Here is a 26,306-nt window from a genome sequence, read left to right on the forward strand (position 1 = left end):
GCCATATGGGGACTTGTGGCCTGGGGGCCTTGCCCCTTGAGCACCCTCAGAGATATTTTAGCCCCCTTCTCTGATTTTTCAGCTGTCCAGGGGAAAAAAGTTAGTACTTCTGAAGACATAAAGAAGCAGTGCAGGCTGAGTTCTCTCCAGCTGCTCAGTAAGAAGCAAACCTGCTCTTACCTCTCAGGGATTTGGCTGCTGAGTGCAAATGCATTGACCAGAATTGAGGTCTGGCCTATTCCTATGCCTTTAACGGCAGATCAAGCTACTGTTAAAGCCTGGAGGTAAGCATTATCATCTGTTGATACGCAAAGATTAAGTTGCTATTAGGTGTATATGAACAAAGTCCGGTTAAAATAATAATAATAACAACAACAATTGGCAGTCCTAACACTTCTGCATAGAAGTTGCTTACTGGGGAGTGCCCAGAATAGATTCTATTTCATAAAGGCAATCACATACAATAAATAATATTCAAAAGAATTTTTAAACTTAAAAAAAATTAAACAAAAGTTTCATAAAATGGCACAGGCATTGGGGGAAGCTATACTTGTTTGTTTTTGTTTTGTTTTTACTAACTATGAGAACAATCCTATGGTCTCTGGGCGAGCATCCCAGGGACCATAGGATGGCTTGGGGGGAAAACCCCGAGGTCAGAGACAGCACTCCAGCCTTGGAAGGGGGAGTTGGAGATCCAACCCCAGACCACTCCCCCTTGCAGCCAGTGCAGAAAGAACTGTGCCAGCTGCCTCTACAATGTTGGAAAAGAGGAGGAGGAGGAAAGGAGACATTCTGGTGGGCTAGGAGGGGAGGAGACCGGAGAGTCCAGGATATGATTTATCTTGGGCCTCCTCCAGCCTCCTTCCCTCCCACTCCAAAGCACCCTCGGTAGATGGGCTAAAAATCCCATCTAGCAAAAATCGCCCAAGATGGAGGACGAGCAGACGAAGATTGCCTCTGCCACTCCTCCACCCTGTGCTGGCTTCAGCCTAGCGGGGCATGGAAACTCGGAAACCTCTGAGTTTGGGGCTTCTGAGTGGGGAGGGCGCAACTGATAGGACTGTGGCCTCTGTCATGAAGAATAACTAATAGCAATAATTCTCAATAACAATGAATGCAATATTAGATGGACATTTTACAACAGTGGTGCAGAGCCTCAGGTCCTCTAGGCGTCCCAATGCAGTTCGCTGGGGTTCCCCAGAAGACCAAGCCCCCTTCCTCTTTTCCCCCAGCCACCAATCATTTGGTGTCTTCCTAGATTTTGTGCCGTCCCCCCGCCCATTCTAAAAGGTTGATGCCTCTCCCAAGGCTTAATTTCTGGCAGTAAGAGCTTTAAGCTACAATATACTGGTGTTTTGGCTGTGACCCTTTTGCCTTTGACACCGCCCACCACTGGAATGCGGCCCCTGAAAGCTTCTCTGAAATGGAATTTGGCCCTTGGACTGAAAGAGTTTCTGCAGCCATTTGACAGTTTCCTGCATTCAAAATACTTTCTTTGAGTGTTCAGAAACTGGTACATCCCTGGAAAGCAGTGCACTAGCTCAGGACTGCACACAACAAGTGGGAAACAAATGCTCATTTATTGCATGCTTGTGAAACATTAGTGAAAAGTCCTGCAGACTCAACCCTGAAACTGGGTGCCGGCTAAATTCCTGTCACGATGAAGCAGCTCATCCATTTTGGACTCTTCATTCCCTGCCACTCACATAATGTCTCAGCATGAGCAGACACTGTCTATACAAAAGCTATCTCAAGTTCCTGCCCGTCTGCTAGTACTGCTAAATGAGTCCACCAGGCAAACTCCCAACTTGCTTTCCTACGGTAGTAGCCAAAAGCCCTGCATCATCTCGCCAGATTGGCGCACCTGATGGTTTGAAGAAAGCCTTATGAGGCACAATATCCCATTAATGACCTCATTAATGTTGAATGAATTCTGGGATTCAGGATGTGTCTGTGGAAAAACATAAAATACAGTGCAGACTGAATAATACATATTATCATTGCAATGCTGCCCCCTGGTAGCCAGCAGCATGGCAGCAACAGGAAGGAGGGGAAATCATCCACCATCCATTTGGCCTTTGAACATGAGAATGAGTCAGAGTCAAAAAAATAAATCTGTATTTTAGAACTGGACAGCTGGGGAGTTTATGTAAGAGTCATAAAGATAATGGGGCTCTTGCCAGTTCCTAGCCCAGTCTTCAGAGTGGAGGGGGTTGGAGAGGGCAAAACTAGGTTTCCATGTAATGGAAACTAGGCTTCTGCTTGGGTTTCCACAAATAACACACCGAAGTACAAGGAGAGGACCCGTGTATTGCAGGTCCCTGGAGGGGGGCGGCAGAATGCACTTTTTGCATGGAGACACATTGTGTCTCCCCCACCCCCACCACCCATGATAGTGTCCATGTCAGTGAAGGTCCAGCCACTCAGTATCAGAGAGGAGGCTTTGCCCCATCATGATAGCGTTCCAAGTGCAGAGTCCACTCTTTCCTAATGGATGGCAATCACTCTCTTAGATGCAAAAATGGGAGTACACTTGTGAACATTACTGAGGTGGGGGCTAAACCAGCCCCTGGTGATCCCTGTTTTTGGATTGAAGAGGGGGCTGGTTTGGTCTGTCTGACCAAAGCCCTTTTATGTCCCAGGATGTGTTTCCATGCTATCGGCTTCACTTTGTTCGCAACTTTGTTACAATGTTTCCCCAATCACATCATCTCCTTTTCCAGTTTCCACAATGCTTAAAGTCCTGGCTTATCATCGCTGTAGCCTTGGGCTCTGTGCTGTTTCCACTGAGCTCTAATCAAATTATTTTCTTGATGGCCGGGTGGAGTTTGAATGGAGTCTGGGTTGGGTCTGATTACCTCATCCGTGTTCCCGCCTCCTCGGCCGTGTTTCCAGGACAACGGAAGGAGAAGCTAATGGAAGAGTACTGGATTTCTAAAAAGGAATTAGCTTTACTGTGAAGAGAGGCTTTCCCCCTCTCTCCTTGTTTCTCTTTTCCCCTGAAAGTCCAGATGCACCTGCATTTCAGGAGCAAGCCTCATTAAGCACAATGGGAGTTACTTCCAAGTAGACACACATATGCTTGTGCTGGGAAAGGGGGGGGAGAACACAAAGAGGGAAACCAGCCCCCATTTTAACCCAGAGGACCTCATTGACCACAATGGGAGTTACTTCTGACAAGATAGTAATGGGTTTGTTGTGGGAAAGAGACTGAAACAAGCCCCCATTTTAATGCACAGGATCTCTATATGGAAGCTGTGAATGAGTTACGTTCTAAGGCAATGGACCAAAGCCTCGAGATGGCACTTAATCACATTTAAGGAACTGGCCTTAAAAGTGTGCCATTTCAATTGAGGAGGAATCTCTGTAAGTTCTGATGTGGGCATTCAAAGGCAAGTCTCATTCAGCACAATGGGAGTTACTTCTGAGGAGACACTAATGGGCTTGTTGTGGGAAACAGAGTGAGTCCAGCCCCCATTTTAATGCACATGATCTCTATATGGAAGCTGTGAAGGAGTTACGTCCTAAGGCAATGGACTGAAGCCCCGAGATTGCGCTTAATCGCATTTAAAGAACTGAGCTTTGATATGTGCCATGTCAATTGAGGGGCTTCTCTGTTATTTCTGTGGTCATTGAGAGGGCAAGCCTCATTCAGTACAATGGAAGAACCCCCCACCCCCGACTGGGGTCATGGGCTGTGTTCTAGTGCTTATTTTCAATGTTTTAAAAGTTGGTCCCTTGGCATCCTGCTCCAAAACAGCAATGAAACTTCCGGAAAACAGGGAGGGAAAGGGTTGGGTCACTGAGGTCAGAGCAACACACCCACAAAGGCTGGTTTACATGTATGATTGTGGAAACAGGTCAGTAATGGAGCTGTGGTAAGCTGAAAAAGTCGGACTATAAGCAGTCTCAGAAGAAGCAGTTGTTCAGCGATAAAATGTGGGGCTGGTGCTGGATGGCCACGATGTCATGGAAACACAGAGACCTCACCGCGCAGCCAGGTTGGAGTGAATTGTTGGTGGAAACACAGTGCCAGTCCCATACAAGTCAATGGGAGTTTTGACATTCAAATCTCTCATAACTGGGTTGCAAAGCAGAGACACTCTCAATATAAATGAATGGAGCTTAACTTTGGCTGAATTGTGCCCATCTTCTCTAAACTGTCATTTGTATGTAGAGGTTTTGTATGTGCGGTAACTATAAAAAGGCAAATTACGTGTGGTGGAAAGGGCTAAGAAAGGAGCATCGTTGTGTGCACTGCGATTTGCACATGTCCTCCATCAAATGAACAGCAGGGCCTGTCTTGGGTGGTTCACACTCCTTGACTCATGGAACCCGGCTATATTTATCCTGGCTGAAGAATTCTGTCAAGTGCTCTGTACTGTTGATAAGGTGGTGGTGCTGACAACAGAAGGGGAACAAGGGGGAGGAGCGGGAGGGGGGCTTCCCAGTAGTATTTCTTTGGCAGGGGCTGGTGGTCTTGGGCATCATACAGTCTCCTTGCAGTTTCAGTCCATTCCTGGCTGTTCAGCTCATGAGCAAGGCTTAAGATGCCAGAACCTGCGAAGAAACCAGGTAAGGACCATAACTAGAGACAGAACAAATGAATGTTGTTTGCCTGTTGAAGAATGTGACTACTAGGTGGAGCAGCTCTCCTCATAACGCAAGCGAAACCAGATGCCTTAGCAGCAAGGATACTGAGGGGAAATAAACAGGTGGTTTTCTTTTGAAGTAAGCATATAGAAGCCTAATTCTAGGATAATTAAATTAAGTGGGATTAGTTTCTTTAAAACAAACACACACCACAACTACATGCACACCTCACCACAAGGACAAGGGTGAAATTGTTCTAACATTCAAGTTCTTTATTTCCTCTCATCATCACTTTCAAGTTTGTGGAAGCAGCGTGAGGTGGCATCTCTCCTGGACCATGTTTCCACGGTATTGGCTTAACATTCTGGGTAAAAAGTGACCGCCATTATTATTTTTCTCCATCACTGTCTTCCAGGCAAATGTAAGTTTACAGCAGAGTGAGAAAATGAGGCTTTTGACACTTTGATTTCTCTCACTAAGATTAGCCCTTGTAGTCTCTGGGATCCATGAATAATACATTTATCTCTTTCATCTCCTTTGAAAGACAGTACAGGGGCAGAATAGATTTTGTCACCAGAAAAGGCACTGGATACCTTCTCTGAAAGGCTGTTTAGGTTTAGAGAAAGAAGCCATGTTTTATAATTGTAATTATTAATTCTCTCTTAATTGTCTACAACTGCAAAATCTAAATTCTTTAGGACTTAACTTTAGTTAACTGCTGTCTTTCTGAAAGCTGTGTGCATCCTTTCTATGAACTTCCATCACTAATAAATAGGGGAGAGGGATCATTACTGTATTTGGAATGTTATGTGCAATTCATTGGTTGATATTTGACAGAATATAAGGCTCGTAAAGGGCCTCTTTCCCTTTTATCACATGATATACTATGTAATATATGACACAGATTTCAGGATGATATGACAGTAGTCATAGACTGAAAGGGATCCAGAAGAAAACAAGATAGAGGGGATGTTTCACACATCACACAGTAGCAAATCAAATATACACTTCTGAGAACCACAGCCAATCCCAGCTGGCAGACAAGTGTACCTGTATAATACAGGTGAGTGCAAATCCATATTTATTGCATTCAAACATTACATTTTTAGGTGTACACTAAAAAGGGATGGGCTGAAATTTCTCAGAAAATATTTTTCTGATCAATATTTGAAAAAAATAGTTTTCAAGCTCCTTGTGAACTGTCGTAAAATGTCAGTCCTTCCCCTGGAGAATAGTTGGCAAAATGGACTCCCCAATTTCACCACCGGCTGTTAAATAGAAAAGGTGCCATTTCCAAGTCTTCCAACATCTGATATATCCCTAATTTAAGAGAGGTGGTTTTCCCCTCCTATAATGCTTCTGAATATTGTGTTTTCTTTATTAAATATATTCATTTCTAAGATAGAGCATTGGTTGTGTTACAGGTTGTACCGCTGTGTCCTTACATGCAAGGCCACTTGAAGTACTTGATTCATGTCACTTATGGCTGCCTCACACGTTATGATTTTTAAAGATCCCTGTAAAAATGTTTGATACGTATACGTAAAAGTATGATGTATAAACATGAGGAACAGTGGTCTGTAAATAGGTTTATCGATGCTTTTGTCAGGAACCAGTGATTCATCTCAGCTGTCAGAGGCATTTACATTTACACGATGGGAAGCACTTTGTAGCTTTCCATAGGTCCGTTCTACTTTTGAATTCATCAAAGTCTTCCGTCGATCTGAGGAAGCTTTTCCTGGATTTTAATCTCCGAGGAGCTGGTTGTAGGCTGTAAAGAGGGTGTTGAACAGAATTACAGACAAGTACGGATGGACCTAGTTACCAGGTATATTGCAATATGGAAAGAAAGAGCAGAGAAATACTACAGTTTCATATTTGCTGGGAAGAAAGGTTAAAGAAAAGCTGAGCCATAAAGTTGGCATCCTTAGGCCAAGTGATATAGTAGTCTCTCTCTAGTTTTGATTGTGCTCAAGAAAGGCCAGTGCCTCAGGTGCAAGTAAGTTAATGATAGGGCAGCTTGCTGCTTTCCACTAATTGGGACTGAGCACACTTAAGATGTGAGCCTTATAAAAAGGCTGAATGAGCTTTATTGGGAAAGGAGAAAAATAGTGTTGCTTCTGAGGCTTAAATTCCTAATAAAAGGTGTAATCCTATACATGTTTAGACAGGAAAAAGTCCTATGGCTCCCAGCACTACCTAGGCAGCCATGCACCCTAAACCTTAGTAATAAGTTACTAATAGCTATTAGTATGATGCCCCCTGCAATGGCTATCTTTTAGATGACTGACTGCTTTTGATTCTACTGGGATAAATTTGGACTAACTTAAAGCATTTATTCTACAATATGCACCAAGTATACTTTCAATTATTTTGAAAAGTATCTATCTTTCAAGGGTAGTAGCTTTTAGCAGGCTACGGTGTGGGTCAATGTATGTTTTGCAGAGAGCAAATATCCATTTTTTAATGTGATGAGGAAGGAAACCTTCAAGTGCAATTAGAGGTATACTGTGTTTTTGTGTTTTTTAACCTAAGAAGTGGCTTTGCTGATTTTAAGCTGTTTTGTCTGTTTTTAATCTATTTGTGGTATTATATTTTTGATTATGTCATAATGTTGTGGGCCATTCTGAGGGCTTGGTTGAGTCAAATTCTTTAAATGCAGGAATGAATTCAATATGGTATCTTGCAGAGAACATGAACAGTAGGGTGAATAGGGTCCTAAGTAGGGGTATGCATCTGGTTTGGATGATGCCGAGTACTGAACTGAAGCTGCCTGCTTGATCTCTGAAGAGAAGTGGGATGTTCCTGAAGCTTTGGAGGGTGATTAGTTTTAGTTTTGCTGTGCCCAAAATTGATACAGTTTAGAACCTCTCACAGACAAGCTCTCCACAAAAGCAAAATGCCAGGGAGGGAAAAGGTAGAGGAGACGTCGTCATTTTTGTGACTGACAGTGCTAGGTTCCAATCAGGGAATTACTCTACCAGGCCTCTCCAATCACAGTGCTGTTGGGCGGGATGCTGAAGTAACATATCAGAAGTTGTTCCAGAGTTTTCATTGCTCTTTGCAAGTTCTCTCTCCAGACCAACAACACTGAAAGGGTTTACAGTGGAGTTGCTGATGAGGTGTTTTTGTTTTTGTTTTGGCTTATGTGACCTAAACCTTTCCTTATTCCAATCTAGAGCAATTTGTTCCTAAAATCCCCTCCCTTCCATCCTAACTTTTTAATTTTACTCTTATTCTTGTTTGTGTGTCTTGAGTATTAGTTATTAGACAAATCCATCTATTTCCACCCCATTCTGGCTCTGCTTACTTTTGATTTAATTTCAATGTTATTTGCAGGTAGGTGTAAGTAATAGTGTATAGTATTTGGCTGTGATTTTTGTGGTGTGTGGTGTCACTTACACACACACACAGTGCTACAATGTGCACAAGCAACACTAGATCATTGAAATCTGAAAGTGTACACTAAAGTGTCATTCACTCCATCAAGAATGAAGCAGGAATGTGGCAAAGCTCATGTTGCTCCCAAGGTAGTTTCATCAGAATGCCCTAACCCCTGCACCTATCCTTCTGAAATATTGCAAGGAACTTACCTAGGGGCACTTCGATATGGTATGTGATGTTCATGCAAATTGCTCACAAAACCACAGAGAAGGTAGGCCATCGTTTTTGATTTTTAAAGCACACTTTAAAGGTTCATGGCACAACCCCCCTGCTCTGTTCCTCTGAAATTCAGAAGGCTTCATCCCCCTCAAAAGGGCCTACTATGCCTGCAGATTTCATCTAGTTCTGGAATCTGTTGGTTTCCCTATTTCTAATCAAAGGGGAAACCCACAGTTTCTGTTTTTGTTTTTTTTTTTGAAGCTTTGAGTATCTTCCCCATGTATAATCAATGCAGAAGACATCTGAAGCTTCAGAAAACAAACTGAAGCAAGTTTCTGCTTCAGATCTGAACTGAAGGAAGATGTCAGTCCAAAGTGCTGAATCAAAGTGACCGAAGCGGGTGCACTTTTTCTGTACGCGCACCTGATTTGGGTTGATGTCTCAACATTGTAACCCAATATCTAGTCTAGTAGGAAGTATGGTAATGGTTCTGTAAGCTGACCTGTCACTGTTGTTGGGTGTGATGACGTGCTTTCTTTCTGCCTCTCTCTGGAAAAGACAGCAGTGAACTCAGGCAGTTCATGGAGAAGGAACATTGCTCAATGGTAGAGCGCATGCTTTGCATAGAGAAGGTCTCAGGTTTAGTCCCTGCCAACTCCAGTTAAAAGGATCAGGTAGTAAATGGTGGAAAATACTTCTGCCTGCTGGAGACCTGCTACTAGTCAGAGCAGGCAGTTCTGAGGTAGATGGACAATAGTCTCACCAGGTGTAAAGCAGCTTCCTGTGTTAATAAGCTGCTTCCAGTATTGCATGTGGGTGATCAGATGCAACAGAAGTACAGATGCTTCTATTTTTGGTATAAGAGAGGGAAATTTTGGCAGAAGCACTCTTGTCATTGTTCTGCAGGAAAGCCTCACTTGCTGAAAACTCCTTTTTCTGCATAGCTCTTGGAATTCAAGACAAGGCCTGCCTGTCATATAATTTTGGCTGAAGGGCTTGGAGGTCATATAATTTCTTACTTATGTGGCACTTTAAAACAATGCAGCTTTTTATGGGTTGCTTCCACACTAGCCATCTAACCTGGAATAGACATCCATTACGAGAATTCCAGATGACACTGTTACATTCCAGTGTTTCTGTGTTGTCCTCCCAGTTTTTCTGACACCTGGTTTATGGAGCATTTTTGTCTCAAAATGCAACTGCAACGCCAGCTTGCCCAGTTTAGACTTGCAGAGTGCTACTGAGCATTCCCAAGGGTGTTGTCCCTTTTATTTAGTAGCTTTCTCCCTTGCCCCTTTTAAATTAGCTAATTAGCTTCTTCCAGTTCACTTGCTTTGACAGTTTTGAATTGCCTTTTATTAGTCAGTTCCTATTTCCTGTAAGGGGGAGTGGAACTTTCATCACTGATTTCCTTGTTGCAGTCAGAATCATTTATATTTTTTATGACTAGAATTTTAAAAAATATCCTAATAAAATACTTCTTTAAAAATGGACAATTTAGTACTGGTTTTCCATTTTGTAGGCCCCCTCCCTCTCAGGGAACAGGAACTGATTGCAGAAAAGCAATGCCTCAGTAGTGTTAAAGGTCCTTGTATAGAAGTAGCCAGCCTTTATCCTGTTAGCTCTTAAAAAAACTCAATCGCTATTATTCTCAGACTAAAGTTGCAGAACTGTTTTATTTCTTTTATCTTTTATTCACCCCTCATGTAATCTGTTTAGATGTGAAGCAGTATATAAATGTTGTAAGTAAATAAATAAACTGAGTCATGAATATTGTAATATGCAGCAGGATAGAGTCTATGGCAGAAGATAGGGTTGAACCCAGATCTTTCTGTTCCAAATCTAGTTTTCTGTCCGCTGTTTGTAAATTGTAAGAACTATACACATAACTAAATATCTAGATTCTCATCTCATGCTTTTACATATTAATATAGCTGTTCTACTTTTTATGGTTAAGTTTGTTCATACTTGGCTCTTCTCAAAAGACATATCTGTTATGAAATTGGGTCGAAACTATTTTGGCCCTAAGATCTGCAGCCAATGTTTTGGTGGGCAAATTCCAGCACATACACCATCAAGTGAGAAAGATTCTCCCTTTCTGCACCCCACCCCCTCCACAAATTCTCACTCTTCTCACTAATCTTCGCCCTGGTATGGGGGGCGCCTCTCACCTTCTCTCCACTATATTCTCCAAATGTGTGAGCCAGGACTCAAAGATCTATAACAACAGCTAATTGCCCTTGAGGGAAATAATTTTCATGAGCAGGGCTTTTGCACAAGGAAGGCAAAGGCAGCAGCTGCCCTTGCCAACATATCAACTGGGCCTGGCTTAGCCTCTCTGCCCTTCTCTCCTGCCTGTCTCTATCTCTGGCCACCCTGATCATAGCAAGGTTTCACCACCACAAGCATAATAAAATCTAAGAGAGCTCATGCCAAATATTGTCTCTGTCATGACCTCACTCGTTCTCAGCTGTAGTTCCCCCCTTCATCTGCAGTATGCGATAAGAATACATATCTTATGGGTTGCAAGGATTTCTGAATGAATGTATATAAAGTGCTTTGAATAGTGTAGACGGTGTGAGTGTGTGTGTGTGTGTGTGTGTGAGAGAGAGAGAGAGAGAGAGAGAGAGAGAGAGAGTTGTGAGGATGGGGTGTGAGAAAGTGGGGTGGTTATGCCTGCTTTGGCCTCTGGCCATTCCCACTGCTGGCAATCAATCCCCAGTTTTTCTGGATGGCAATCCGGCCCTCAGGCTGAAAAAGGTTTCCCACCTCATCTCTAAAAGTGTTAGACATGAGAGGTGGGTATCTCTAAAAGTATTATATGCATATTATTTTTTAGTATGCATTTCTTTATAAGTGGAACAATTGCAAGGTCAAAATAGGGAAGTAGGAAACTGGACATGCAAATACTGAACAATCTACACAGTTTTGTGGGAATAGCAGTGCACTTACAAAATCTGACACTAAGTTTGCACTAAACCCCATGAATGAGCTTTCAGCTTCCAAGAGAAAACCGTTTTTGAGAAGTATAGGAGAGGGGAATGAGTCAGACAGCAGTGGCACTCACAGTTTTCACAAGATAAGTTGCATTCTCTGTAGGAAGTGAAATGTGGAATGAGACATAATTGGGGCCCCAGGTTGGAATAGAATGTTGGTTTTCTAAATTAGGGATGGGGGGAAATTTGTTTCACATATTCAAACCACTATGTGAACTGAAACTCAGTTATCCTTTGAAATTTGCACTTTTCTGAATTTTGTAATGGAGTTCTCCAATCAAAAAATGTATACAAGAACGTGTATATTGCAGAAAATAATGTTCAAATATGCAGTATATCAGAAAAATGTCTTGGAAAAATGTGTATATTAGGGGGAAAATGCATGCGTTAGGACAAATGTGCACAAAAATGCTTAGGCATTTTCATGCAAACTTTAAAAAAAATATCAGTGTTCGGGATGAACTAAATTTAAGATTGGAGAAATTCTCAAAGTTTGAGAGAAACCACAGGTAAGACTGGAAAAAGGAGAAACTGAGAGAAACAGAAACTGACAGATCTGTCCATTCCTATTCTTGATTTGGTCAGTTGTCTTCTTGGAGGATACAATCCCGCAGTAAAATTCTAAGTAGCACTTAGCATGCTTTCATCTACAAATCTGTAAGCACTAAAAAAAGAAAAGATATAAATATAACTATTTTATGCATTATTGTACCAGTGGGACAACAGATGTACAGAACCATTACATGCACAAGGTTATAAAGTAAGCCAGTGAGAGTGTGCTTACTGCCAGTCTTTTACTCATGTTACTGGAATTTACAGCCTCAGCTGCTAAAGGGGAAGAAGAACGTAAGATAGAGAGACTTAGCAACTTGGGATCAAGGGGTAGCTAAGCCTGTAAGTGCAGAAAGTGCCTTTACCTCTTTCTATCTAAAGAATCTACAGTAACTTTATATAGTTCCAGAGCAAAACACTTATAAGCTCACTCACTGATGCATTTGGTGCTCCCAAGTGCACAAGCCAAATTCATTGCCGATTCTTTTGCTAATGGAGGAAAAATAACTGTAAAAATATTAATTTAAATGTAGGAAGTCAACTGTTTTCCTGTGTGTCCTTGCTGAGCTGGATATATAGCATGAAATTCACAGAATGCACGGTGTATAAAAGTAAATAATGGAGAATAGATTCTTCTCACCCGGAAAAATCAGAGTCCTGTACCTCTTAAACTTCCCAGTTCTTAAAATAACTGAATTAAAATAAATTCTCATACCTGAGTGAGCTGAAGACCAAAGCTATGCTGGGGGTGGTGATTGAACTATGGGGTGGGGGGCACACACACCCTTAGCTGCTGTGATTAGACGCCTACAGGGGGACCATCATTTCGCTAAAATTGGATGAATTGAGAGTGGCTTGTAGATTTTATTAAGGGCTTTCCTACCATTTCTTCCATAATTCAAGCACTGGTTGGGGTCAGCAGTCTTACAATGGGTCCAAGAGCAAGCTAAAGCATCTTTTGGTGGTACTAAGAGCAGCTGTTTCGGGGCAGGTCTCGGGGGCAGGACAGATTTCAATGCAAAATCCATCTATTCACCTAAAGTGTACAGGGTTTTTTTTTTAACCGTGTGTGCGTGTGTGTGTGTGTGTGTAGAATGGCCCTGATTGATCAGCAGGGCCCCACAATTGTACAATGTATATCGCTGGATAAGATTGTGTAGAAAGTTGGAACAAACTGCCAGCAGTGAATTGTTGATGCCCAGCCTTCTCCGTCTGGCAGGAAGTCTTAATTGTGTAGGATTTTCTACATGAGGCATTTATCGTATGCTTATCATATTTGTTTATGCATTTCTTAGACGACAACGTGACCCTCCAGTTTCACTTCTGCATCTAACCAGCACTTTCAGCAAGTTTTTTTTAGAGCAGGGAAAATGCAGCATTTAATTATGAAAGTGAAAGAAAGCACAATTTCCTCATGTGTATATACTCTACTCTGCTATACCACAGTGCCACCTAGAGGTTATGTAGCAGAAAACCAGGAAAGGAAACTGTTCCTGTAGTGCTTTGATCTCAATTCTGCAACAAATCCAAAAGTACATACAGCCAATTAACAGCCTCATTTAGAAAAGCTTTTACACAGTGGCTGATTCAGCCAACTGAAGCGGAATCCTGACAAGATGGAGGGTATGTTGTATTGGGCAAGAAGATGTAGGCTAAGTTATTTATTTTAATTTATTTATTTATTTATTTATTTACTGCGTTTATACCCCGCCTTTTTTCCTCTTGCAAGGAACCCAAGGCGGCTTATGTTATCCTCCTCCTCTCCATTTTATCCTCACAACAACAACCCTGTGAGGTGGGTTGGGCTGAGAGTCTGTGACTGGCCCAAAGTCACCCAGGGAGCTTCCATGGCCGAGTGGGGACTAGAACCCGGATCTCCCAGCTCCTAGTCCAACACTCTTGCCACTACACCACACTGGCTCTCATTGGCGTTACCATCGGTGGATCAGGCCTCCCCTGGTTGTGCACCTTGATCAATCACTGCATGAGGAGCTTCAAGTCTGGGCTAGGGATGTCAGAGAATTCCGCCACGGATCTTGGTGAGGCCGAATGCCAGTGCATTCGGCCCCCCAAACTCTGTGACGGAATGGCCTGCCACCCCTCCGCCCCCCCACAGATCCCCCCCAGGACGAGACTTACCTGGGGTGGATGTTCCAGGCGGCGGCAGCAGCGGCTGGTCTTCCGACCGGCTGCCACCACCACCATTTGCAGTCTTGTCGGGGGGGGGGGGTTGTTTGTTTGTTTGCAAGATGTGATAGGCTACATAAAGATTTACGTAGCCTATCATGGCTGGGTAAAAAAAAAAACGCGTACGTAAATGGCGGCGGCTATGGCTGCCGCCATTTGTGTTCCTTATTTTTGGCCGTCTTAGTCTACGTAAATATTTACGTAGACTATGACGGCGAAAATAAAGGGGAACGCAAATAAGTAGCGGGCGCTATTTGCGTCCCTTTTTGATTTGCCGTTTTAGCCTACGTAAATATTTATGTAGGCTAAAACGGCGAATCAAAAAAGGACGCAAATAGCACCCTCTACTTATTTGCGTTCCCCTTTATTTTCGCCGTCATAGTCTATGTAAATATTTACGTAGACTAAGACGGCCAAAAATAAGGAACGCAAATGGCGGCGGCCATAGCCACCGCCATTTGCGTATGTGGTTTGTTTGTTTTTTTACCCAGCCATGATAGGCTACGTAAATCTTTACATAGCCTATCACGTCTTGTAAAAAAAAACAAACGACAAGAGTGCAAATGGCGGTGGTGGCAGCTGGTTGGAAGACCTGCCGCCGCCTGGAACATCCGCCCCAGGTAAGTCTCATCCCAGGGGGGATCCGCGGGGGGGCGGGGGTGGTGGCAGGCCGTTCCGCCACAAAGTTCGGGGGGCTGAATGCACTGGCATTCGGCCGCACCGAGATCCATGGCGGAATTCTCTGACATCCCTAAAAATGCCCTGTTTTTTCCCTGGGGGGAGGTTTCAGGGGAAAAACAGAAATTTGGGGAGAAATTGAAAGGACCCCCCCCCTTTAGCACTCTTTACAGATCTGAAGTCACTTTCTTGCTTTAAGACAGCCTTCCACAGCCTGTGCCCTCCAGATGTTTTGGACGTCCACACACCCATCAGCCCCAGGCAGCATGGCATTGGTCAGGACTGCTGGATGTTGTAGTCTAAACCATCTGAAGGGTGCCATGTTGGGAAAGGCTGCGTCAGGAACATAAATTATTTCACATATAATTTGGCTTGCTCATAGAGTTACCATGAAAATTAAAAACTCTAAAAAGTAAACGCAGTAAGTTTATAATTATTGTTTGAATAAACTATACTTTTAAATTTAATATACCAAATATGAAAATGAGCAAAGTTATACATAATACATTTTAGATTCCTATTTTATGTCTGGCAGAGGGAACTTAGTCCCTGAAACATTTGAATCATCCTAGAAGCCAGAAGAAACAGGAAGAATTGGAGGCAGAGGAAGACTGGTGTACAGCATCTGTTGCTGTTTGTAAGGAGGGCTAGGGAAATTCCTAGACCTGTTCCTGTTTTCGGGTGCTGTTTAGGGAAATCTGATCTAAAGGAAAAGCTATTGAGATTTTATTATCTGGGAAAGACTCAGCATAAGAATGGTAAACAACCGTATTTAATTTTAGAACCTTTAGAAATATCAACCTATTATTTGAAGGGTGATATTCACTTTTGTAAATAATGTATGTTAATGAGCATCGTATTTTTGTTCATTTTGAAAGGTTGTTTCTAGTGGTGGTGTTACGCCTATGCCATAGGAACCAGGGTACTGAGTTTCTTTTAGGTAGAGAGGGTTTATTCTAGTGGCAGCAGTTAAAAGGTGTTATAGATGAGGCAGCATTCCCTAGTGGTGAGGTCTAATTGAAAACGTTATTAAAAATTCTGGCAGTGAATTCTATAGACCCAAGCCTCAAAGTTAATTGGGGAAAAAAACATAGGAAGGATAAACCACATGCTATTCTGTCAGTTCTTGTGACTGTGGCGGGATAACCTACAGTGTTTCTTTCTCATGTAAGATTTATATTAGAAGAACTACAATAATTGACTGCTAGAGCATCTAACCAGAACAAACTCAAACACAGGACTCTATAGAACAAAAACCAAGCTTTTAAGAATGCCCATTTTCTTCCATATTATAAGGTGACTCTACACACATGTTGAGAAACTGAACATGACTTGAAGCATTCTTAAATGTCTATCAGTAAAATACAGTAGATCAATAATTTTAATAAGGAATGGAAGAAATAACTATGCTGGGAATCTTACAGAGGATTTAACACCCCTCCCCATGGTTTCATTATTTCCAGAAATTTCATATCACTACTCTTTCTATAACAGTCTTATTACATAGTTTTAGTAATCCTTTGGGGGTAGTAAAAGCTGGGTAAAAATATATAAACACTTTGTCATTAATATTTTATTCATCATTCTAAAATAAAATATTTCATAATCCAAAGCTGTTCAATTTTTTGAAAACAGAAACAAAAATGGCCGGGGGGGGGGGCAGACAAAAACATTTCCCACCCCACCCCACCCCACACACACACCTCAGTTTTTTCACATCTCTGTGCTCCACTTATTTATATTTTCCTTCTGCGCACAATTTGAAATGTCTGGAGGCAGGGCCAGCATCAAAGGTAGGCATGGCCAGACACCTGCCGAGGGCCACATCCTAGCAAGCGCTCACTGACGCGAGCCCCCTGGACTTGCTCCTCCTCCGCATTGCGACCTGCTTGTTCACCTGCCTCTCGCTCTGGCCCAGATGACAGTGGTGGTGAGAAAGAGGAGCAGTAGATGCCTCGGCCTGCTTGCTCCCTGGCTCTCCGCCTGTCAAGCAAGCAAGTGGCAGCAATGATGAGAAAACAAATGAGGAACAAGAGCAGCTGGTGACAATAGGGGTGAGAAGGTAGACTTGGTGAGGGAAGGGGCCTATTGTGGGTGTCTTGCCCAAGGACCATCAAACCTGGAGCCAGCACTTTCCAGATGATGCATGGTCTGGGAACAACTGAGAAGCTGCAAGCCCAAAGTGCCCTATCACCTCGGTAGGAGCTGCAGCAGTTTAGCACGGCTCAGCTGTCTGCAGGCTGACACAGGAGTGGTTTCTGCCAGTGCCACAAGGAATGTGTGTGGATAAGGCACTCTGGCAAGTCATTTGACAGCAACGAATTAAAATAGCTACTCTTCAGGAAGAACTATCTGTTCTAGTAGGAGTCTCTTTCTCTGAATCATCTTGAAAGATCCAAGCTCACTCCCTTTAAGGTGACAATATAGTCACCTTGGCTTAAGAAGTGTAAGATTGGATCTTACAAGGTGATTCAGAGAAAGAGAAATGTGATATTCGAGTTCAGTGGAGGAGACTTGTTTTTCATTTGCAAGGCTTATTAGTCCCTTCTACAAAATACCCAAAGTGATGAACAATAACACTAATCTCAGACAAACATGATGATCATAATTATGATGATGGAAAAATACGTGAACTGTAGTTCTCTGTGTTTAACTGTACAGCAATTAGGATGTTAATTTAAAAAAACTAGTATTGGTAGAAAACCTTCCTCTTGTGTATGGTTGGTAGCAGGACCGCAGAAAGTTCCTGTCAGTGGCATACCCTGAAAAAGAAAAGCTGCCATTTAAAAGTTGGAACTTTTACAGGATGCATTGTTGTCACGTAATTAACATATTTATGGATACTTTTGTAGCTAACAGGATGAGTGACAACAACTGGGCTTCTACGAAACTATTTCTCAAAATCTTTTTATCCCCAATGCTATGGGGAAAGGAGCCAAATATTAGAGGCTTGTCATGCGGTCATCTTCTGAACTGGCTTGACTCCCAAGTGAGCTGTATTCTAGCCATTTGTAGACACTAGAATTTTGCCCTCTGGGTTTTCTACCGAGGGATTCTATCTTTTTGGAGAAACTGACAGCCCATGGTGCACTGCAACATAGTGCCAGTGACCCATATAACTCTTTGATCTCCCAGTAATCCTGCATCTCCTTTTTAAACCATGTTTTAATTATCCATGAGGCCAGAGTCTAAATGAAGTTACTCTACATATAATATTCTGCATATCATATCCATTAGTATTAAAATAACAACTTGAAATTCCTTGGAAGAAGTTTTAAAATATTGATATCCATTGCACCAAGGCAATGGTCTAAACTGTCTGATACTTTAACTCAGATTCACAAACCAAGTTCTGCCCTGAATTAGCAGGACACTCCCATATGGGGCAGGCTTGTGATATCTTGTTCCCATGAATGCCCTTCAAGCATGATAGCCTTACTGTCAGTGGCATAGTGGAACCAGGCTTGCATGGATGCAACACCTGCTCCTGGTGGGCTCTAGATGTATTGGACTACTGCTCCCATAACCCCTGACATTGGCCATGCTGGATGGGGCTGATGAGAGTTGTAGTCCAAGTTGCCTACCCCTGTATTACTGTCCCTGTTTTTTGAAGCCACCACACACATCACAGTTCAGGGGATGGGAGACAGTCGTCCCTCAGTCTTTGGGCTGGAAGTAGGAGAGGAGGGAAAGGGAAATACAGCAGCAGCAGCAAAGGCCTGATCTGCACATACAGCAGAATGAGGTGGAAGGATGCTGAGGTGCTAGAACGGATTGCATCACTTCAGACAGCAGATTGGAACCACATTTTTAATCCTCCCCTATGTTAAAAGCTCCCTGCAAATAGAAAACAAGTGCAGCAGGCAAAGTACTGAGCTAGAATCTGTCTCCCTCATGGGCTACTTTTCTATTTGCAGGTAGTTTTTTACATCAAGGAAGCATTCTATACCAGTATCCCTTGCCTGTATTTGGCACTGCCCATTCTACTACCTCATTCTGCTGCTTATATAGAAACAACATATTTCATGTATGGAAATTTCATATATAATCTAAGCAGAAGCAGGGATTTGAGAAAGGGGCAGACAGATATATATTTTTTCAGGCTTGCTACAAAAAATAAACATTTATGTTTTCTCTTCAGCTTCGGCTTTCATCAAGAAACCGAAGACAGCAGATGTCATAGCAGGAGGTGTGGCTGTTTTTGAAGCAGAGACGGAGAAGACAGGTGCCAAGGTGAAGTGGCAGCGAAATGGTGTAGAAATTATTGCAAGTGAGAAGTATGTCATCAAGTCAGAGGGGAACAAGCACTCACTCACCATTAATAATGTTGGAAAAGAGGATGATGTGACATACGCCGTCATTGCTGGAAGTTCCAAGGTCAAATTTGAACTCAAAGTCAAAGAAACAGGTAAATGAGGTTCAACTTGGGAGCAAATGAGTACCCTGACTGTACATCACTGTCATCCTGACCAGTGTGATATTGCAACAACCTTTGTTCGAGGGCATTTAACACATAAACAATAGAGCAAATGGTATTCCCCTCGCATCTGGAAAACTACTTTTTTTCTATCTGGAGTCTAATTTGTGAATAAGCTCACCAGTTTTAGGGCACAGTCCTATGCATGTTTAGACAGAAAAAAGTCTTACAACTCCCAGCATTTCCCAGCCAGCATAGCATAGCTGGCTGGGAAATGCTGGGAGTTGTAGGGCTTTTTTTCTGTCTAAACATGCATAGGATTGGGCCCTAACTGACATAACTATATAACACAATGGGTTGGATCCAACCCCAAACCTCCTTTGGACGGAAGGGCTCCTTCCATTTCGATCATTTTCAGCATGTCCCCTAAAACAATATGAGGCTTTCTATAACTTTCCTTGCATCCTCTTCATTTCCAGAGAAAATGGAAGAGGGCCCTCCTCCTGAAGTGACTTCGGAACCAGCTATCTCAAATGTATCTACAGCAGCAGACGCTGGACCTACAGATGGTGACAAGGGCTCAGAAGGTAAGAATATATGATGCTGGCAATATATCCCTCTTTGACCTTTGCTTCTTTCATCTTTGACTCTTTGCTCAGAATAACCGAATAATTAAAAAAGGATATTTTGTGTCAATGAAAACGTTCAAAGAGTAAGAAATCCTACCTGGCAGTAGAAGAAAAGTAATGAGCTATATCAAATGGGTTGACAAACTGGGACACCAATTCATATGTTGTTCAGTATATGCAGCCAGTTCATATGTCTTGGTACCAGAGCGGAAAATAAAGATAATTGCAGCACCATTTATAGATTATAAAGTGCAGCTATGTGCATACATTACAACTGTCCCTGTTTTCTGGTACTTGTCCCTGGTAACTCACTGTTCTTATTTTCCTTTGGGGGATAGGAACAAAGGACTTATACAGAGTCAGATCACTGGATCAGCTATCACCTCCATTAACTAGCAGCAACTCTCCAGGCTTCCAGGCAGGAGCCTTTCCCAGACCTACCTGGAGAACCCAGTGATGGCACCCGGCACATTTTGTATCCAAAGGATGTGCTTGATCACTGACACTGGAGGCTGGTAGCTCTGATGTCAGTGGGGCAGTGAATCCAGTCAGAACCAGGCAGAAGTCCAAAGGAGCTATACAAGGTACCTTGGAGAGCTTCTTTAGAGTTCTGACTGGTTCTGACTGAAACCTGGAGCGGATCCACTGCCCCACTGACATCGGAGCCACCAGCCTCCACTGATCCACAACCCTTCCTTACCTTTTAAAAAATGATGCTAAGTGCGCCTATGTGTGTGCTGGTTTCTCTGTAGCTAGCACCCACAAGGCACAGTGCCAGGCAGTGAGGCAGGCTGCAACCCTGTGACCTCTTCTATGGAAATGCATGACCTCTCTTTTTTGGAATGTGTACCTAGCCACCCTACTTAAGGGATAGTCATTTGAACTGTGCAGCCAGTCAATTGCACTGACCTTTAGACTTTGTCAGACAGTTACCACCACAGGAAGCTGCCTTATACCAGCTCATAATATTTGTCCATCCAACCCAGTATTGTTAATATCCTGACTAGCATCAACTGCTCAGGGGCACAGCTCTTTCCCTCACCTGTTACCTGACCCTGTCAACTAGAGATGTCAGGATTGAATCTGGAACCTGCATTCAAACCACGTGTCTGACCACTGAGCTACGGAAGAAAGCTCAAGATTTCCTCCTTTGATACTTTGAACGATGACTCCCTCCTCATCCACTTGTGCTGCATATTTATATCAATTTGGGCTTCCTTGTCACTGAAGGCCAGATCTGTTCTGTTTCTTAAATCTTCCTGGTTGCTCAGACTGTGTAAGCCAGAAGTGCAGAACCTCGGGCCTGGGGGCCAAATCTGGCCCTCTGGGCTTCCCCAGATGGACACCCCCCTTTCCTTGGCTCCACTCCCTTTTCCCCAACCACCAATCATTTGGTGGTTTCCTGTCTTTTGTGTTTTTCCCCATTTTAAAAGATTGGAATGCCTCCCTTAAGGCTTAGTGACTGGCAGACAGAGCTTTAAGCTACAATATGCTGGTATTTTGACCCCACCTCTTTTGCCTTTGGTCCTGCCCACCCCTGGAATGTGGTCCCCAAGAGCTTCTCTGAAATGTACTTCAGCCCTTGGGGTGAAAGAGGTTCAACGCCTCTGGTGTAAAAGATTCACTCCATAGTCTGGAGTAGATGATACAGTGTAAAAAATAAATAAATAAATAAATAAATAAATATTTAATTCTAGTTTGCTTTCCAGCTCTTCCTTCAGAAACCCAGCAAAAGGAGCCTGTGGATCCTATTGGTATCTTTGTGACTCGACCACAGGATGGAGAAGTGACTGTTGGTAAGTGCTGCCTATGGCCTAGCAGGAAAAGATGCTTCTCCTAACTGTGGCCAGATCTACACCTTGTGTCATGGTGACATTATGTTGCTCTTGAACTTTTATGCCTCATAGCGCACACAATGACATCTGTTGAGGTATTTTGGATAATATGGAATAAAAAGTGGGAAGTAATGCTCGAGAGGTGGTATATGGAATGCACAATGTGCCCCAAAAGTTATCAGTGCACTTCAGTACTGATAAAAAGCAGTAGTGTAGATCTTGCCTGTGTCTCTCCAATTGTATGCTAGTGATTTAACAGAGATTTTCCATCACACATTTACCTTAATATGTCTTCCCTTTCAAGGTGGGAACATTACATTCACTGCCATAGTGGCAAGTGAAAGCCTGCTGAAGAAACCTTCAGTGAAATGGTTCAAGGGAAAGTGGATGGACCTGGGAAGCAAAGTGGGGAAACATCTCCAGCTTCATGAAACCTATGACAGAAATAACAAGGTACAACCAGCAGAACACGGGCTTGATCCCTCTGTCTTTTCTTTAGCATGCATTTTGCTGTTTGAAGGCTAAAAATAATATTTCCCCTGAAGTTATTACTTTGCATTCCTGTTCTGTCATAAAACGCTTAATAAAAGGTACTGCTTATACTGGACAAAAACTGGTAACCATTTAGCTTAGATGCCATGTGCAACCCCCTCTCATCCATACCTTAGGCCCAAGATTTGTACGAAATGCATGTGGTAGAAGGGAAATACATTGTGTATCTGTGTCACAAAGAGGGGGATTAAAAGATACCGCTTGTTTTTAATAGTGTCTGTTCTCCTTGAACAGGCGAAGGCAACCTGGTGCCCTCCAGATGTTTTGGACTACAACTCCCATGAGCCCCAGCCAGCATTGCCAATGATAGGAACTATGGTAGTTCCTATCAAAACATCAGGAAGGCACCAGGTTGCCTACCCCTGTTCTAGAACGCTTGAACCCCAGAGACAGTGGGTGTCACTTACTTTACCCTATCGCTCTGTGATGTCTCCTGTTCTGACAGTGTTTTGAAGCATGTTACATCTGTATGGAAGCAATTTTGCCCCAACTTCTCAGGCAGATATATTAGAACAGACATTGAGAAACTCACTGGGGTTCCCAAGTCAGATGTTTACATGAGGTTTGTAAAAAAGTAGAGGTCCCAGTGAGATTCTGTCAATCTCACTGGGATTGACAGAATCACTGTCAATCACCTGCCATTTGTTTGGCAGGTGGAAGATTGAGAAAAGAAGAAGAAAGATGTTTTCAGTTAGGAGAAGAGAGGAAGAAATAGTAAATGTGTAGAGATTCATATTAAAGAGAGTAAAGAGAGTAAAGGATGCTCACTGGGCAGTCCAGACTCAAGCGAAACTCTCTTGGCAGGCAGACTTACATGTTTGTTTTTATACTCGGGCATCAGGATCTGAATACAAAATGCCACATAAGAAATGATGCGTTTATTTCTTCCTTATTTTTTAAGGTTTATGTCTTTGAAATGAACATTATTGAAGCAAAACCGATCTATGCAGGAGGATATAGATGTGAAGTGGCTACTAAGGACAAGTTCGATAGCTGTAATTTTAGCCTTGTTGTCAACGGTAAGATGATGAGTTTGCTTAATTACAGAGGTGCCTTGCATGGCTGGCTTAGTTCTTCCCTCTTTATTCTTTCTTCATTGAATATAACATTTCCAGTCCAAGATATGCATGGACTAGCAGAGCTACGTGTAACATTAAAAACACCCAAAATATTACTGATGAGGCCTGAGAGTCAGAGGAGTAAAAATGGGAATCTTGGGGTGGGGGAAATGACAGGATTCAGTGCAGTTAAAGACTTTTCTCCCACTCATCCTTATTAGAGATATTAATTATTTAAAAAGTAGTCTTTATTTTAAAGGACATATTCAAGAGCATCCCAGCCCCTTATTATTATCTATTCTGGGGGGGTTTCTGTGTCACTTCTGCATGTGTTCACCTATAAGTCTATTCCATCCCTTTCCTGCATTAATCTGTAATTTAAAAAATATATATATCCACAGGAAAACGTGCATTTAAATATCTAAAAACCCATGCAAAAATATACACAAATGTGTTTGTGGGGGCAAGCCATTTTCCATTGTATCTTGTGGTAGTATAATGCCCACAACCAGAAATGTGCCTCTGGTGTCAGAAGATGTATGTTTTAAACTCAAAATACTAGAAAAGTATCATAAACTGACAAAGCAAAACTTTAGGCAAAACATCATCATCATTGACTAATGTTTTGGTCTTGTGGGGTACATTTCTAACCTCATAACAAATCAAAGTTTATGATTTGTTATGATATCATAACAAATCATAAACAAAGGTAAGGTAAAATACCCCAATGAGATCCTATTGTTTGAACCAACCTACTGACACCCGGAATACTTAACCCGGCTTCCCTAGACCAGTTTGCCCTTCCACACTGTTTATAGAATAAACAACACAATATCTGTATTATTTTCATTTTCAGTTTTTAAAAAACTTAGTTTTTGTTGTTTCACTCAAACTATTGTAAATTATCATAAACTGTCAAGGTGAACTTTAATTATTATGAAGAACTAGCCATTTGAGTGTTGTGGGGTATTTTTCTAACCCCATTAACAAATCTGTCTCTGGTAAATGTGCCAATGTACCAATAAGGTGGCGGGAGGTGGGATTTTATCTTCAGAGCATTCCGGAGCACTCTCTGAGCACTCGCTGCTCGGAAGCCCTCGAAATTGGAGGCTTCCGAGATTCCTATGCCCTGCTAGGCTGAAGCAAGCAAGGTGGGAGGAGCAACAGTGGAGATCTTTGCCACCCTACCCTCCAATCTCGTTTATTTTTGTTAGATGGGTTTTCAGCCCATCTAGCAAGGGTGCTTTGGAGCGGGAGGGAAGGAGGCTGGAGGAGGCTCAGGATAAATCATATCCTGGCCTCTCCAGTCTCCTCCCTTCCCTGCCCATTGGAACACTGCCTTTTCCCCCTCTCGGAGGTCAATTTTCCAACCTCGGAGAGGTAGCAAGCACGTTTCTCCCTGCACTGCCTGTGAGGGGTTGTGGGAGGGGGTTCAAATATCTGACTCTCTCTTCTGAGGCTGGAGTGCTATCTCCAGCCCTGGAAGGGATTTTCTGAGCCATCTTATGGTCCCTGGGATGCTTGCCTAGGGACATAGGATTGTTCTCTAAGCCTGTTTCCCCTAGACCAGTTTTTTCTGAGAAAACTCATGGGACATTTTTTTACTCCCATACATTCCATTGTTTGCGGACAAATGCAAAATGAAGAGATCCTAAGCATATTTCTGTCTCAGGTGTGTTTCTGTTTCCAGAAAAAAAAACAGTAAGTGGTATGTGGCTGAAATTTGGGGACGTTATGCAGGTGACAGTAGACAACTATATCCCAGGAGGACTAAATTGTAGGTCTAATTTCTGCAATGGAAAGTGCATTAGGGGTAGCCCTTTAGGCTGCCTTGTAGCAGGGTTTTAACCAGCCAAACCTTAAACAGATTTGCAGTCTGGGTGCTCTCTTACTTTTACAAATTAGCTTGACTGACAACCCCATCTGAAAAATAGAAGACATGTCTTGTTTGTTTTTAATGTTGGGAAGCCTAAAACAATGTCATTGCAAGAAAACTGAATTGAGATGAATTTTGCATCTCCATCCAGTATTGGGTTGTCAAGTCAGCAAAAGTAAGAAGAACGTAAGAGTATAAACAATTGGTTCTATTTTTTCAAAGGTTCAACCCCAAAAGAGGAAGTATAAAGAAGGGAAAATGATTGCTTCCACATGCACAGCCTTTACCCATGAAAGATTTGAAAAAATAAGTTGAAAAGTGATGGAAGTTAGCTCATTTCCATGACCCCAAATACAGGAACTTGCAGAGGCATATTTTTAGATGAATAGTTTGGCCAACACTTTTGCTCTAAGCTGTTTTGTTATTCTCTGAAGACATCTCAATTGTAAAAGTTTGTTACTGATTAAAGAGCACATAAAGACCTAGTTTGCACATAACGGTGGCAAATCGTGGGTTAATTAATTAACCCACGATTTGCCACAGCATGTGCCTAGTGCATGCTGCCACCATTTTGAATATGCATCCTCCAATTGGCCTGATCAGAGGTTGCTGTGTGACTTACAAACCTGGATACTATGCTGTCAGGAATGCCCCTGTAGTCTTCTGAGCCCTCCAATAGCCAGAATCAACAGTCAGACAAAAAGGGCTGCTTTCCAAAGCTTTATTTCCATTCAAACTAATGAGGCTTACAGATGCTAATTGCCTGAGACTCAGAGGAAATACAAAGGAACAGCCTACCAGGGGTTTCTAAGGGTTAGGATGTCAGTTGGTCTCCGTTTGGGGAAAAGCATGGCAACTCTCTAAACTTAAGGAGTAGGAGGGGAAATTCTCCCCCTTTCCCGTGGGGCCTTGGGGCGCAGTTGCTGATGTCGAGCCAAATGGGCTGAGTGCCTCAGTTCGGCTCCCGCAGCCTCTCGCTTGTGCCTGCGCCTGCACCTCACATTTAAGAGCTCAAGTTGTCCCTCCCTTTCCATGCCAGGGTCAGTATCGCTCCTAGGAATGTGAGCGGGGGGGGCTCCCCCTCCAGCTGCACCTCTAAAACCTGAGAGGGTTCCTCTCCCACGGACTCTATCTCCTCCTCAGAATCAGAGCTACTTTGGGACTCTATGGGCTCAGATCCAACCTTGACATATGTGTTAATCGTGGGTTAACCTATGATTGTAGGTATGATTGTAAGCCTACAATTGTAAGCCTACAATTAGTTGTGGGTTAAGCAACGCAGAATTAGCCTAACAATTAACCCATAATGTGCACATTCTCATGTCACGGA

The 26,306-nt window shown here is 42.7% G+C and overlaps 1 protein-coding gene across 1 annotated transcript in view; it reads left to right on the forward strand.

Moving 5' to 3' along the window:
* The window catches only part of MYBPC3 (myosin binding protein C3), a 110,061-nt gene that overhangs the window by 8,699 nt on the left and 75,056 nt on the right, over positions 1 to 26,306 (forward strand). Inside the window, exons 3-7 of the mRNA XM_084848975.1 lie at positions 18,751 to 19,017; positions 19,506 to 19,613; positions 21,365 to 21,451; positions 21,795 to 21,943; positions 22,944 to 23,061. Of these exons, the coding sequence (XP_084705101.1) occupies positions 18,751 to 19,017; positions 19,506 to 19,613; positions 21,365 to 21,451; positions 21,795 to 21,943; positions 22,944 to 23,061 (729 nt within the window). The remainder of the gene's footprint in view (positions 1 to 18,750; positions 19,018 to 19,505; positions 19,614 to 21,364; positions 21,452 to 21,794; positions 21,944 to 22,943; positions 23,062 to 26,306) is intronic.

Source organism: Heloderma suspectum, chromosome 1 (genome assembly GCF_057233095.1).
Source record: "Heloderma suspectum isolate Gila_16-S chromosome 1, 16-S_ref, whole genome shotgun sequence".
Classification (NCBI taxonomy): domain Eukaryota; kingdom Metazoa; phylum Chordata; class Lepidosauria; order Squamata; family Helodermatidae; genus Heloderma; species Heloderma suspectum.